This window comes from Drosophila subpulchrella, chromosome 2R (assembly GCF_014743375.2).
Source record: "Drosophila subpulchrella strain 33 F10 #4 breed RU33 chromosome 2R, RU_Dsub_v1.1 Primary Assembly, whole genome shotgun sequence".
Classification (NCBI taxonomy): Eukaryota; Metazoa; Arthropoda; class Insecta; order Diptera; family Drosophilidae; genus Drosophila; species Drosophila subpulchrella.
The window spans coordinates 6166834-6180855 of record NC_050611.1 but is presented as its reverse complement, the minus strand read 5'-3'; the positions used below and the strand labels follow the sequence as shown (position 1 = coordinate 6180855).

Sequence of the window (14022 nt, the reverse complement as noted above, 5' to 3'; positions counted from 1 at the left end):
CTTTTCACGTAATTTAACATAAATTCTTTCGACAAATTTTCGGTGTGTTGTTTTTTTGCCCGGATTTTTTTGAACTGGGCACCACTTGGTTTTATTCGTTTCATTTTTGTGTTTTCCACGCCTTTTGATCCCTTTCCCTTTTGATTCCCTTTGATTCCCTTTTCCTTTTGATCACATCATAAAACACTTACACTTGTATTCTATAGGGAGCATTACATGCGCAGCGCCGCGGGAAAATATGAATTCTCGAAACATAAGGAATGTGCCGAAAAGAAACAGCACACTTTTAATTGTCAAAAGCTCTCAGTGGGAGCTTTCGATCATGCCATGCGATGCACCGTTAGAAAGCTCTATTAATTCTGCGTTGTTTGCATGTTCTCTTTTCACTATTCGTTTTGCACATTTCGCAATGCCTCGAATTGAAGAGCATGTTCGCCAAAAAATTGTGCACAATTACTGTACAGAAAACGGTGTTTCGTACCGAAATTTGGCAAAACGCTACAAAGTTAGTGTTAATAGTGTTAAAAATATTATAATCAAGTTTGGGGAGACATGCTCTCTAAAAGATTTGCCAAACACTGGTAGAAAAAAAGGTCCAGTCGGACTCGATTTAGCGCCTCTTAGATTTGGCGCCCGGGGCGCTTGCCCCTTTCGCCCCCCCCCCTAGATCCGCCACTGTTTCCGACCCTATAAGGTATATATATTTTTGATCAGGACCACTACCCTAGTCCGTACGAACGATGAGATCTCGAAAACTATAAATGCTAGAAAGTTGTTGTCTTCTGTCCACAGTTTTTAATATATTGTAAAAGTGTAAATGGGATTTCGTTTTAGTTATAAATACCCACCTACATCTGACAGGTGGAATTAAGCATTTCCCATAAGAGCTAGAGTGTTAGAAACAAAGCAGATCAGAGTGCCACGCCAGTCAGTCTGTCATGTTTCAATATCTTGAAAAGTAGTAATTGGGATTTTGTTTTTATTAGCAATACCCATCTACATGGGAATCGACGCGGTGTCGTGGTGTGCAATCGCTTTGCTGCTTGGATGAGTAACGGGTATCTGTTTCACAAAATGCATTTTTGATATATTTATTTTAAAACTCTGATGCTAAAAATAAAGTTATACCCCAAACCAATTTTATAAAGCCTATTTATTTATTTATATGTCCGATATTTTTATATAAATATCTACTACCTAAATACTAAACTCAGGGAAAGACACCCTGCTATAATCAAGTACAAACAGCCCTGATTTAAGAACGATTTAATAATTACCATTTAAAAACGATCGTGCTAAAAAAGTTCTTGCATTAAGCATATTTTGGGTTAAAATATCTAATAATTCCCGACTGTTATTCTAAAAGTGCTCTGTATATAAGGCGCTTAAATTACACAGTGTTAATGTCCGTAAGCGGCAAGTCGTAAGTGAATTTAAAATAAAACAAGGAAGAACGCTATAGTCGAGTACCTCGACTATCAGATACCCGTTACTCAGCTAAAGGGACCAAAGGGAAATGGAGATATGCAAGCAGCAAAGCGAGATTTAAATGCGCCACCTACCGGCGGAAGACAGATTTAAGCATTGTGGGCGTTAGGGTAGGCGTGGCAAATTTTTTTTTGGATCAATCGATAGGCATTGACGAGACCAATACATTTCAGTTAAAATTTTTAATCTAGCATAAAAATTGTGGGCGCCACAGGCCTGGGCGGTTTGTGGGCGTTAGAGTGGGCGTGGCATATTCGCATAACAAACTTGCGCTGCGTACAAGGCTACGGAATCTAAATATGAAATCCCAATACTCTATCTTTGATAGTTTCCGAGATATCCGCGTTCATACTTACGATTTTTTGAAGTTTGTAGGCGGTTTGTGGGCGTTAAAGTGGGCGTGGCAAACTTTTTTTTGGGTCAATCGATAGGCATTGATGAGAACAATTCATTTCAGTTTAAATTTTTACTCTAGCATCAAAACTGTAGAAGCCACAGTTTTGGGCGGTTTGTGGGCGTTAGAGTGGGCGTGGCACTCTTCTGAAACAAACTTGCGCTGCGTAAGAAGCTCAGGAATCTGCACGCCTAATCTCAATAGCCTAGCTCTTATAGTTTCCAAGATCTCAGCGTTCATCCGGACGGATAGACAGACGGACAGACGGACAGACGGACAGACGGACAGACGGACATGGCTAGATCGACTCGGCTAGTGATCCTGATCAAGAATATATATACTTTATGGGGTCGGAAACGCTTCCTTTTGCCTGTTACATACTTTCCGACGAATCTAGTATACCCTTTTACTCTACGAGTAACGGGTATAACGAGGAAGAACGCTATAGTCGAGTACCTCGACTATCAGATACCCGTTACTCAGCTAAAGGGACCAAAGGAAAATGGAGATATGCAAGCAGCAAAGCGAGATTGAAATGCGCCACCTACCGGCGGTAGACAGATTTAAGCGATGTGGGCGTTGGAGTGGGCGTGGCAAATTTTTTTTCGGATCAATCGATAGGTATTGACGAGACCAATACATTTAAGTTACAATTTTTTATCTAGCATGAAAATTGTGGGCGCCACAGGCTTGGGCGGTTTGTGGGCGTTAGAGTGGGCGTGGCATATTCGCGTAACAAACGTGCGCTGCGCTCAAGCCAACGGAATCTAAATCTGAAATCCCCTTTCTCTATCTTCGATATTTTCCGAGATATCCGCGTTCATATTTACGATTTTTTGAAGTTTGTGGGCGGTTTGTGGGCGTTAAAGTGGGCGTGGCAAACTTTTTTTTGGGTCAATCGATAGGTACTGATGAGAACAATACATTTCAGTTAAAATTTTTATTCTAGCATCAAAACTGTAGGTGCCACAGTTTTGGGCGGTTTGTGGGCGTTAGAGTGGGCGTGGCACTCTACTGAAACGAACTTGCGCTGCGTAAGAAGCTAAGGAATCTGCGCGCCAAATCTCAATAGCCTAGCTCTCATAGTTTCCAAAATCTCAGCGTTCATCCGGACAGACAGACGGACAGACGGACATGGCTAGATCGACTCGGCTAGTGATCCTGATCAAGAATATATATACTTTATGGGGTCGGAAACGCTTCCTTCTGCCTGTTACATACTTTCCGACGAATCTAGTAAACCCTTTTACTCTACGAGTAACGGGTATAAATATTATTTAGATGTATCTCCTTTTTTTCAGTTTCCAATACTTATTTCCCTTACTAGCATATAATAGAAACCAAATTTTAAATTACAATATATGTATATTGATATAAGAATTATTCGTCCTTAAGTCTGCAACTTTCTTACTTCTTAATTCATAGTTGATTGTAGACCAAAAGGTTCTGAAAGCTGCATTTTATTCTCGGGCTCTGTATTTTCTATGCTTCGCGAAGTTTTGACACCGAAAATACTGATTTCCGACTGAAATACCTCTGTAATAACTGGCATAAAGAGAATTTAAATTAAAGGGTGACATTGTAGTTGTATCACTTAAATTGGATAAGCACAACTCGAGATATAATTAAAACACGGAGATAACAAACAAATTTGCTTTAAAAAATCTTTGTTACAAAACTTATCCGTTTAAAATATTTTTGACTTCTTTTTCGTGATCTAGGGGTCCATCTCACCAAAAACTACTATCATCCTTCTTTGGCTGTAAACTAGTGTATTATGTAGATATTAAAGATGGAGTTCACTGTTATCTTAATGTTGAGTCATTTTTCGGCATTTATTGCAGCGTACAGATAGCTAAAATCATTACTGTCAGGAACAATTGTAAAATTATTAGTTTTTTTGGTGAGTGATTCAAAATAAAATCTATTTATTACTTCAAATAGCTTTCTATTTTTAAGTCGCTTTTTCTGTGAGAAAATCAATTAATTTTATTTTTTTAAACTATTTCCAGCAGAGATCAAGTTGAACGTCGAGATGAGCTTTTCTGTTAACTAAAAGAATGCTGCTGTACAGTTTGCATACATATGATTCTAGCAAAACCTGGACACTTATTGGTATTTAAGAAGTAACAGAATTTGTTTTCATTTTTATACCCTTGCAGAGGGTATAGTGATTTTCGTCGGAAGTTTACAACAAAGTGAAGAAGACGCAAACTCAGTCTCAGTTTTAAAGCTTCCGAAATAAAACTTTCCAAAAGTCTTATTTCTATTGCAGGTAGTATATAAGTATATAAGATATACAAACTTTGGTGTGCCGAAGTTAGCTTCCTCTCTTGTTAAATTTTATTTTATTTATAACAAAAAAGGAAGTTAACTCCGGCAAGCCGAAGTTTGTATATCCTTGCAGTTATAATTATTAAACTTAATTCGAAATTCTGAAAAACACAAAAAAATGGTATTCCCAACAGTATAAGATGATATGTAAAAAAACAGCGAAACTGTAATTTGTTTCTCATTATTTTTAAACCAATTTTCCGATCGTTCTTATGGCAGCTATATTATATAGTCGTCCGATTTTGATAAAATTAAATTCGAACTTCAAAACTATTTAAAAAATGTTATTTCCAAGCGTAGGAGGTTATATGTTTAAAAACACCGAAGCTATAATTTGTTTCATATTAATTTCTCACCAATTTTCCGATCGTTCCTATGGCAGCTATATGATATAGTCGTCCGATTTTGATAAAACTAAAATCGAAATTCAGAAGGTTATATGTTAAAAAACACCAAAGAAATCCTTAAAAACAATTTTTTTGCCAATATTTCCATGGGAGCTATAAGATGTAGTTGTTCGATCCGGCTGGTTCCGACTTATGTATATACTACCTGCAAAAAAAAGAAGACAACTGGGAAAGTTTCAGCCCGATAGCTTTAAAACTTAGAGACTAGTTTGCGTAGAAACGGACGGACAGACGGACATGGCTAGATCGACTCGTCGAATGATGCTGATCAAGAATATATATACTTTATGGGGTCGGAAACGTCTCCTTCACTGCGTTGCAAACTTCTGACTGCAATCATAATACCCTCTGCAAGGGTATAAAGATATATTAACTAAATGGTTTTGTTGCTATGATGAATTTTGTATTTTTATCACGGTAATATAAATTCTAAATTCTAAAGCTTTAATATTTATCAACAGCTAATGTATTATATAATATCTTTTAATTTGTCAGATGACTCAATTGATGTAACCAACGACAACGAGGAGCCGCACACGGTGAGCAGATCGGACTCCAGCTTCATCATGCCGCAGTTCATGTCGCCCAATCTTTATGCCCACCAGCATGAAACAGTGTATGAAACGAGTGCCCGACTGCTCTTCATGGCCGTCAAGTGGGCCAAGAACCTGCCCAGCTTTGCGCGTCTCTCTTTTCGAGATCAGGTGGGCTAAAATTAAGAAATATTTTCTTAGTAGGTACTAATATTACGACTTAGTAGCACTAGTTCAACTAAAATTTTAAAAGTAGTTAATAGCTTATCCAGTTAACCAATTAAATCCCCATTCCTTTCAGGTGATTCTCCTAGAGGAGTCCTGGTCAGAGCTATTCCTGCTGAACGCTATCCAATGGTGTATCCCCTTGGATCCTACGGGCTGTGCTCTCTTCTCGGTAGCGGAGCACTGTAATAATCTGGAGAACAATGCCAATGGGGACACTTGCATAACAAAGGAAGAGGTAACTTATGGTCAACTCCAACTTTTATTTCCTTCTCATCAATATCCCTTAATTTCTGGTAGCTGGCGGCAGATGTGCGAACCCTCCACGAGATCTTTTGCAAGTACAAGGCGGTTCTGGTTGATCCTGCAGAATTCGCTTGCCTCAAGGCGATAGTTCTGTTCCGACCGGAGACCCGCGGACTGAAGGATCCGGCGCAGATTGAGAATCTCCAGGATCAGGCGCACGTAAGTATGCTATAAATAATTTGGTACCAGGCTATGTTAACTCATTTATTTGTTTTGTGCCACCAGGTAATGTTGTCGCAGCACACGAAGACGCAGTTCACGGCCCAGATCGCCAGATTCGGTCGACTCCTTCTTATGCTGCCACTATTGCGCATGATCAGCTCCCACAAGATCGAATCCATTTACTTTCAGCGCACAATTGGCAACACGCCCATGGAGAAGGTCCTCTGCGATATATATAAGAACTAGTTAACTCGTGCTTTAAGTTACAGAAAATTTAAATAAATATGTTTTTTGTGTCTTGAATGTTAAGTGACGTGGCCTTTAATTATTATATTTTTCTTTATGTAATCCAAAATTTATTAAATATTATAATAATAAGAACAGCACGAATTTGTAATCGAGCCCAAGTCGTGTTGTTTTAAGTTTTTAATTTGAGTTCTGATTATGTGCTAGTGACTACGGGAAAGCAAAACAAAATTGTATTGGTTGATGCAAAAAACCTTTATAGAAGATTTACTCTTATCGCGTATTTGGTTATTTAACTCTTGTACAGTTTTGATGGTTGGACGACGCACACTTAGTGACACCATACACAAATTATTTATTTTGGATGATTTAGTTTCACACATGTTTGAGTAATATGTCTTATTAAATAAATTATTGCCTGACTCGGTTATCAATGGACTCTTAAACATTTGCTGCATTCCCAATCTGTACCGAATAACTTGTTTTTTCCCAACAAAACATTTAGCGCGGGTGTGGTCTGTTAAAAAATATTTTTCCCGTCGTTATCATACTTAATGCGATTGTTTTGGCTTAAAAAAATATTAAATATAAATAAATATAAAAAATATTAATTTTTCTGACGTTACTTGTGAGTAAGCGAGTGCGCAAGATTCGAACTTGCATCTCGTCGAAATTTTTGGCTTTCCCGGTTGACAACAACAAACGAAAACTGAATTTGAACGGTTTTGAAAATTCCAAATAATGTATTTTTTTTTTTTTTTTTTAAGTTGATCAAGTTCAACAAATATATATTTACTCATAGAGTAAAAGTGTATACTAGATTCGTCGGAAAGTATATTTAAGTATAAAGTATATTTACTCATAGAGTAAAAGTGTATACTAGATTCGTCGGAAAGTATGTAACAGGCAGAAGGAAGCGTTTCCGACCCCATATGAGTGACGGGTATCTGAAAGTCGAGGTACTCGACTATAGCGTTCTCCCTTGTTTTGCTTTAAATTTAAAAGTTTAAATACAATTTAAAATGTTGTTTTGCAATATTACCATTTAGATGATAATGATAATCTGGACGTGCTTCGTCACTGCAAATGCCCGTCCGTATACAATAAATTCTACATATGTGTATCTGATATGACTGGCTAATTTGGAATCTGCAATAGCATTTCTTGCTGCAACAATTAAATGTTTAGTTACTGTAGCTCTTTCAGCGAGACTGGGTGTGTTTTTTCTCCTAAATAACTTAATTCTTTTTAGAAATAATGTGTTTCCCATAAAGGAGCATCAATTTGTTCAGTGATTATTGGTCCAAAAAGCTTTTTTACCATACCTAAGTTAAGGTACGTTGAACTCGTAGCATTGTGATTGTGAAAAACAAGGTATATAAAATTGATAAGAGGCTGGCGTCTTACTTATAAATGATAGCACCACAACTACAAACACACCAATTCGGAAAAAATACATTTCAAACAACAAGGACTATATAGTCCAGCGCTAGATCCAGTTGAGTATCATAAACATCACATTGGAGAAAAGCAATGTAACGTTACAGTAAATATTGATAGTGTTTAATTAACTATAAGCTATTACAATAACAAAACAGACTCATTTTAATAGTTTTGCAACATAAAACTATCAATATTTTATTTTTTTTGCAGTTTATTTGTCGAAGCCTCTAATAGCTGGTTTGGTTAAGGAAGGGAGCAACATGAAATTACTGGTTAGTATCAACTGGTAAAATTAACTTTATATTAATTGCTATGTTCTTTAGATTGTCTTGTTTGCCCTGATGGGCGTTATTTTGGCAGCTCCTCAAGGATTTGTCGGAGTCCACGTCGTCCCTGGCGATATCCCAGCGCTCCATAGTGCAGGAAAGCTTCGTGTTCAGGAAGGAAGGGAAGATTTAAAAGATGAACACCTGGAATACCGTATTGGATTCAACAGTGAAGGAGGATTTGGTAGCCAAGGTGTTTATGGAGTATCAAGTCCTGATGTTGGTGGTCAAAGCGGAAGATTCAATCTTGAAAGTTCGGGAGTACCTGAAGGTATGGATGGATATAGCGGAGCAGGTCCACAAGTCGCTGGTCAAAGGGAAGAATTAAAAGATGAACACCCGAAATACCAAATTGGATTAAATAGTGGAGGAGGATTTGGCAGCCAAGGTGTTTATGGAGTATCAAGCCCTGATGTTGGTGATCAAAGCGAAAGATTCAATCCTGGAAGTTGGGGAGTGTTTGCAGGTATGGATGGATATAACGGAGCAGATCCACAATTCGTTGGTCAAAGGGAAGAATTAAAAGATGAACACCCGGAATACCCAATTGGAATCAATAGTGGAGGAGGATTTGGCAGCCAAGGTGCTTATGGAGTATCGAGTCCTGATGTTGGTGTTCAAAGCGAAAGATTCAATCCTGGAAGTTCGGGAGTGTTTGCAGGTATGGATGGATTTAACGGAGCAGGTCCACAATTCGTTGGTCAAAGGGAAGAATTAAAAAATGGACACCCAGAATACCCAATTGGATTCAACAGTGGAGGAGGATTTGGTAGTCAAGGTGTTTATGGAGTATCAAGTCCTGATGTTGGTGGTCAAAGCGAAAGATTCAATCCTGGAAGTTGGGGAGTGTTTGCTAGTAGGGATGGATATAACGGAGTAGATCCACAATTCGTTGGTCAAAGGAAGGAATTAAAAGATGAACACCCGGAATACCAAATGGGATTTAATAGTGGAGGAGGATTTGGCGGCCAAGGTGTTAATGGAGTATCAAGTCCTGATGTTGGTGGTCAAAGCGGAAAATGTAATCCTGGAAGTTGGGGAGTGTTTGCAGGTATGGATAGATATAACGGAGCAGATCCACAATTCGTTGGTCAAAGGGAAGAATTAAAAGATGAACACCCGGAATACCCAATTGGATTCAATAGTGGAGGAGGATTTGGCAGCCAAGGTGCTTATGGAGTATCAAGTCCTGATGTTGGTGGTCAAAGCGGAAGATTTAATCCTGGAAGTTGGGGAGTGTTTGCAGGTATGGATGGATATAACGGAGCAGATCCACAATTCGTTGGTCAAAGGGAAGAATTAAAAAATGGACACCCGGAGTACCCAATTGGATTCAACAGTGGAGGAGGATTTGGTAGTCAAGGTGTTTATGGAGTATCAAGTCCTGATGTTGGTGGTCAAAGCGAAAGATTCAATCCTGGAAGTTGGGGAGTGTTTGCAAGTATGGATGGATATAACGGAGCAGATCCACAATTCGTTGGTCAAAGAAAGGAATTAAAAGATAAACACCCGGAATACCAAATTGGATTCAATAGTGGAGGAGGATTTGGCGGCCAAGGTGTTTATGGAGTATCAAGTCCTGATGTTGGTGGTCAAAGCGGAAGATTTAATCCTGGAAGTTGGGGAGTGTTTGCAGGTATGGATGGATATAACGGAGCAGATCCACAATTCGTTGGTCAAAGGGAAGAAATAAAAGATGAACACCCGGAATACCAAATTGGATTCAATAGTGGAGGAGGATTTGGCGGCCAAGGTGTTTATGGAGTATCAAGTCCTGATGTTGGTGGTCAAAGCGAAAGATTCAATCTTGCAAATCTGGGAGGCAAAAGCCAAACATTAAATAGCGGACGTGTTGGACTCGATAATAGAGGCGCATATGGCGTAGCAGGTCCGAATGTTGGTGGTGAAAGCGAAAGATTCAAGGGATTCAGTAACGGAGAAGGAGTTGACGGTCACGGTACTCAAACCGATCTGCAACGGAATAACAGTCACTCTACATTTTTTTATAAGTGCCTTTTTTGTAGTAGGAGCCCATTTGGTCAATAACGTTCTTTTTGGTCTGGAGTTGACTGCAAATCTTTAAAATGTGAAAGTGTTAATACTCAATATTTGGTAGTTTTTTCCTTGTTTGAGAAATATAAATTATATGTAATATTCACCGAAAAATTCAAGATTAAAGGTTATATACCCTTGCAGTTAAAAGAAAAAGTCAATGCTTTTAAAACAATTTTTATTCTTTATAGAATTTTATTTGTCGATTCGATTTATATACCCGTTACTCGAAGAGTATGAAGAGGTTATAATAGATTCGTCGGAAAGTATGTAACAGGTAGCAGGAAGCGTTTGCGACCCTATAAAGTATATATATTTTTGATCAGGACCACTACCCTAGTCGATCTAGCCATATCCGTTTGTCCGTCCGTCCGTACGAACGATGAGATCTCGAAAACTATAAATGCTAGAAAGTTGTTGTCTTCTGTCCACAGTTTTTAATATATTGTAAAAGTGTAAATGGAATTTTGTTTTAATTATAAATACCCACCTACATCTAACAGGTGGAAGGAAGCGTTTCCCATAAGAGCTAGAGTGTTAGAAACAAAGCAGATCAGAGTGCCACGCCAGTCAGTCTGTCAGGCGCCCTCATGTTTCAATATCTTGAAAAGTAGTAATTAGGATTTTGTTTTTATTAGCAATACCCATCTACATGGGAATCGACGCGGTGTCGTGGTGTGCAATCGCTTTGCTGCTTGGATGAGTAACGGGTATCTGTTTCACAATTCTTACTTAAAATCGAAAATTAATTTACAACTCCAATATTCATGACCTCGGCAAAAATGCATTTTTGTTATATTTATTTTAAGACTCTGATGCTAAACAAAAGTTATACCCCAAACCAATTTTATAAAGTATATTTATTTTATTTATATGTCCGATATTTTTATAGATATATCTACTGCCTAAATACTACGGTCAGGGAAAGACACCCTGCTATAATCAAGTACAAAAAGCCCTGATTTAAGAACGATTTAATACTTACCATTTAAAAACGATCGTGCTGAAACAGTTCTTATATTAAGCACATTTTGGATTTAAATATCTAATAATTCCCAACTGTTATTCCGAAAGGGCTCGGTATATAAGACGTATAAATTACACAGTGTTAATAACCGTAGGCGACAAGTCGTAAGTAATCTTAAAATAAAAATATTATTTAGGTATTCTCGTTTACTTCAGTTTCCAATACTTATTTCCCTTACTAGAACATAATAAAAACCCAATTTAAAATTACAATATATGTATATTCATATAGGATATATTCGTCCTTAAATCAGCCTGCAACTTTCCTACTTTATTATTACATCGTTCCTATTTTAGGTACAAACATGACTACACTTAAGAATAATTTATAGTTGATTTAAGACCGAAAGGTTCTGAAACCTGGTATTTTTGGTCTTGAAAATTCGTGCTTGAAAGTTGATTTTGTTCTCGGGTTCTTTATTTTCCATGCTTCGCGAAGTTTTGACACCGAAAATTCTTGATTCAAGCACGAAATACTTCGTTTTTTTTCTGAGTGCACCTTCAATAGAAAGAACCCTTTTGAATATGATTCAGCGCTATAGCTTTAAAACTGAGAGACTAGTTTTCGTAGAAACGGACTGACGGACGGACGGACATGGCTAGATTGACACGACTAGTAAAGCTGATCAAGAATATATATACTTTACGGGGTCGAAAGCGTCTCCTTGAATGCGTTGCAAACTTCTGACTGAAATACCTCTGTAAGGGCATAAAAACGTTTGGCCACAATGTTCAAACTATGGCATTAAGAGAAATTAAATAAAAAGGGTGACATTGTAGTTGTAGACTTAAACATATATCACTTAAATTGGAGAGGCGCAACTCGTCATGCATGCAATCCTTTTAGTTTTTGCAATACCTTTCGATTGATGTATCACTCGAAACAATCGGACAATCATTTCTTCGTATATGTATAGTAGTCGCCTTCGCACACCCTCCTGGTGCGCTTCGTCACTACGTGGACTGCCGTCCACAGTTAAACATTGAAGATGGAGTTCACTGTTATCTTAATGTTGAGTCATTTTCCGGCATTTATTGCAGCCTACAGATAGCTAAAATCATTAATGTCAGAAACAATTTAAAAATTATTTGTTTTTTCGGTGCGGCATTAAAATTATAATCGATTTATAATTTCAATTAAACTTAGCTTTCGATTTTCGAATTGCCGAGATAAGCTTTCCCCTTTACTAAAAGAAAGCAGCTGCACAGTTTGTATACATATGATTTTAGTAAAACATTTATTGGTATTTAAAAAAGTTACAAATTTTTTTTGCATTGTTATACCCTTGCAGAGGGTATAATGATTTTAGTCAAAAGTTTGCAACGCAGTGATGGAGACGTTTCCGACACGGGAAACTTTGTCACGCCGAAGTTAGCTTCCTCTCTTGTTAAAGTTAATTTTATTTACGAAAAGGAGCTTAAAATGCCCTTCAAATCAGAGTGGGATTATAGAAATTTTATGCCAGAAACCGCTGTTACCTGGATACTGAGTTTCGGAAACCTCTATTACATTCTCGATCCATTGCATGTAATGGGCTACATTTGTGACAACACCGATCGAAGATCCCGTAGTGCAATTATCAGAAGCAAAGCTAACCACACCGTACTGATAAGTCCTGTTCCCGTGCATTGAGCTTAGTGGGCCTCCAGAGTCGCCTTTACATGAGCCAATAAAATTACTGGCGAAACAAATCTGGGATTGATCAGTAGTAATATTATACTTTATATCACAAGAGGAACTATTCAGTGGGAACACGGTCCCTATATGTAAAATCCGGATAGCTGGTGGCTCCTGTTTAGTCTTACCCCAGCCGGTGATGTTAAATTTCTCAGCTTGAATTATTTTCTTATCGACGGGTATACATATAGGTCGAACATAGTCTAAGAAACAGATTTTTAGTTAAGGAGGTTCTACTTGGTTGACCAATGTATTTACCTGAATATGTCACCTCTTCCTTCATTCGAAACATGCCTATATCGAACTTCCTACTTTTATCTACAATACTTCCCTTGTAATCTCTGTGAATGAATTTCATATCGACTGTAAGATTATACATCTTTATGGGATCTGGTGGGGGATCTATTATTAAATAATCGCCCAAGTGCAAATATGTGTCTTCATATAAAATGCAATGCGCAGCCGAAAGAACTAAGCCTTAAGAAAGAATATAATAATATAGAATAAATCTCTTATTAAATCAACAAATTTAAATAAATACCTACGTTTTGTGATGAGCGTGCCGCCACACGCAAAATCAAACGAAACATCATTTTTTATAGAGATCATTACCATCCATGGGTTCTCCTGAATAGTTGTTTTGCTGCCATCATGAATGTGACCCTCTGTATCGTCAATCGTTGATATTCCACAGTTCTCATCGAGCAAGCGTGCTGATCCTTCTTTAGTGCCATTAAAAAGGCAGGCTAAAAAAATGATTCCCGATATAACGAGCTTCATGTTCTCGCAAAGACTGAGTGATTGACTCACACGGAATGAAAATATATATGATTTTTGGCGTGTCACTTGGAAAAGATTATTATTATATTCTGGGTTTATACATACGTTTCCGGATACCAAAACTTCTCTCTTTGAGTCAAATTTTCTTAATTTGAGTATTAATTTTCAAGATTGGGGAAACTCAAATTGTTGTAGTACTTTGAAAATTTTAAAATTACATTTTATCAGAATTAGTACGACCACACATTGTCCACATTGACACGACTAGTAATGCTGACCAAGAACATATATACTTTATGGGGTCGGAAACGTCTCCTTGAATGCATTGCAAACTTCTTGCTCAAACAATGGCATTAACAGAAATTTAGTTAAATGGTGACATTGTAGTTGTAAACTAAAACATATATCACTTAAGTTGGATAAGCGCAACTCGAAATATAATTAAAACACGGAGATAACAAACAAAATTGCTACAAAAAGTCTTTATTACAAAACTTATCCATTTAAAATATTTTTGACCTATTTTTCGTTATCTAGGGGTCCATCTCACCAGAAACTACCATCATCCTTCTTTGGCTGTAAACTAGTGTAATATGTATATATTAAAGATGGAGCTCACTGT

The 14022-nt window shown here is 37.5% G+C and overlaps 3 protein-coding genes across 3 annotated transcripts in view; 2 read left to right on the top strand and 1 right to left on the bottom strand.

Moving 5' to 3' along the window:
• The first annotated feature begins 3712 nt into the window (after positions 1 to 3712).
• LOC119549602 (photoreceptor-specific nuclear receptor-like) lies at positions 3713 to 6095 on the top strand. Its single transcript, XM_037857765.1, has 6 exons — positions 3713 to 3785; positions 3895 to 3997; positions 5119 to 5327; positions 5458 to 5619; positions 5682 to 5846; positions 5913 to 6095. Exons 2-6 carry the CDS (start codon positions 3943 to 3945, stop codon positions 6093 to 6095), a joined length of 774 nt encoding a protein of 257 aa, XP_037713693.1. The 5' UTR covers positions 3713 to 3785; positions 3895 to 3942.
• A 1356-nt stretch (positions 6096 to 7451) lies between these two features.
• LOC119549601 (spidroin-1-like) lies at positions 7452 to 9947 on the top strand. Its single transcript, XM_037857764.1, has 4 exons — positions 7452 to 7593; positions 7749 to 7810; positions 7862 to 9821; positions 9889 to 9947. The coding sequence occupies exons 2-4, from the start codon at positions 7799 to 7801 to the stop codon at positions 9945 to 9947; spliced, it is 2031 nt and encodes a 676-aa protein (XP_037713692.1). The 5' UTR covers positions 7452 to 7593; positions 7749 to 7798.
• A 2417-nt stretch (positions 9948 to 12364) lies between these two features.
• The window catches only part of LOC119549600 (venom protease-like), a 13910-nt gene continuing 12252 nt past the window's right edge, over positions 12365 to 14022 (bottom strand). Inside the window, exons 2-4 of the mRNA XM_037857762.1 lie at positions 13166 to 13366; positions 12879 to 13097; positions 12365 to 12823 (exon numbers count right to left, since the gene is read on the bottom strand). Coding sequence (XP_037713690.1) covers positions 12378 to 12823; positions 12879 to 13097; positions 13166 to 13366 — 866 coding nt within the window. The 3' untranslated portion in view covers positions 12365 to 12377. The remainder of the gene's footprint in view (positions 12824 to 12878; positions 13098 to 13165; positions 13367 to 14022) is intronic.

Excerpts from the sequence above, each read along its gene's own strand:
- LOC119549602 (XM_037857765.1), top strand. The coding sequence starts at position 3,943 with ATGCTGCTGTACAGTTTGCATACATATGATTCTAGCAAAACCTGGACA. Across the intron at positions 3,998-5,118 it reads CAAAACCTGGACACTTATTG|ATGACTCAATTGATGTAACC; the intron begins GTATTTAAGAAG and ends TTAATTTGTCAG. Across the intron at positions 5,328-5,457 it reads GTCTCTCTTTTCGAGATCAG|GTGATTCTCCTAGAGGAGTC; the intron begins GTGGGCTAAAAT and ends CATTCCTTTCAG.
- LOC119549601 (XM_037857764.1), top strand. Across the intron at positions 9,822-9,888 it reads AGAAGGAGTTGACGGTCACG|TAGGAGCCCATTTGGTCAAT; the intron begins GTACTCAAACCG and ends CCTTTTTTGTAG.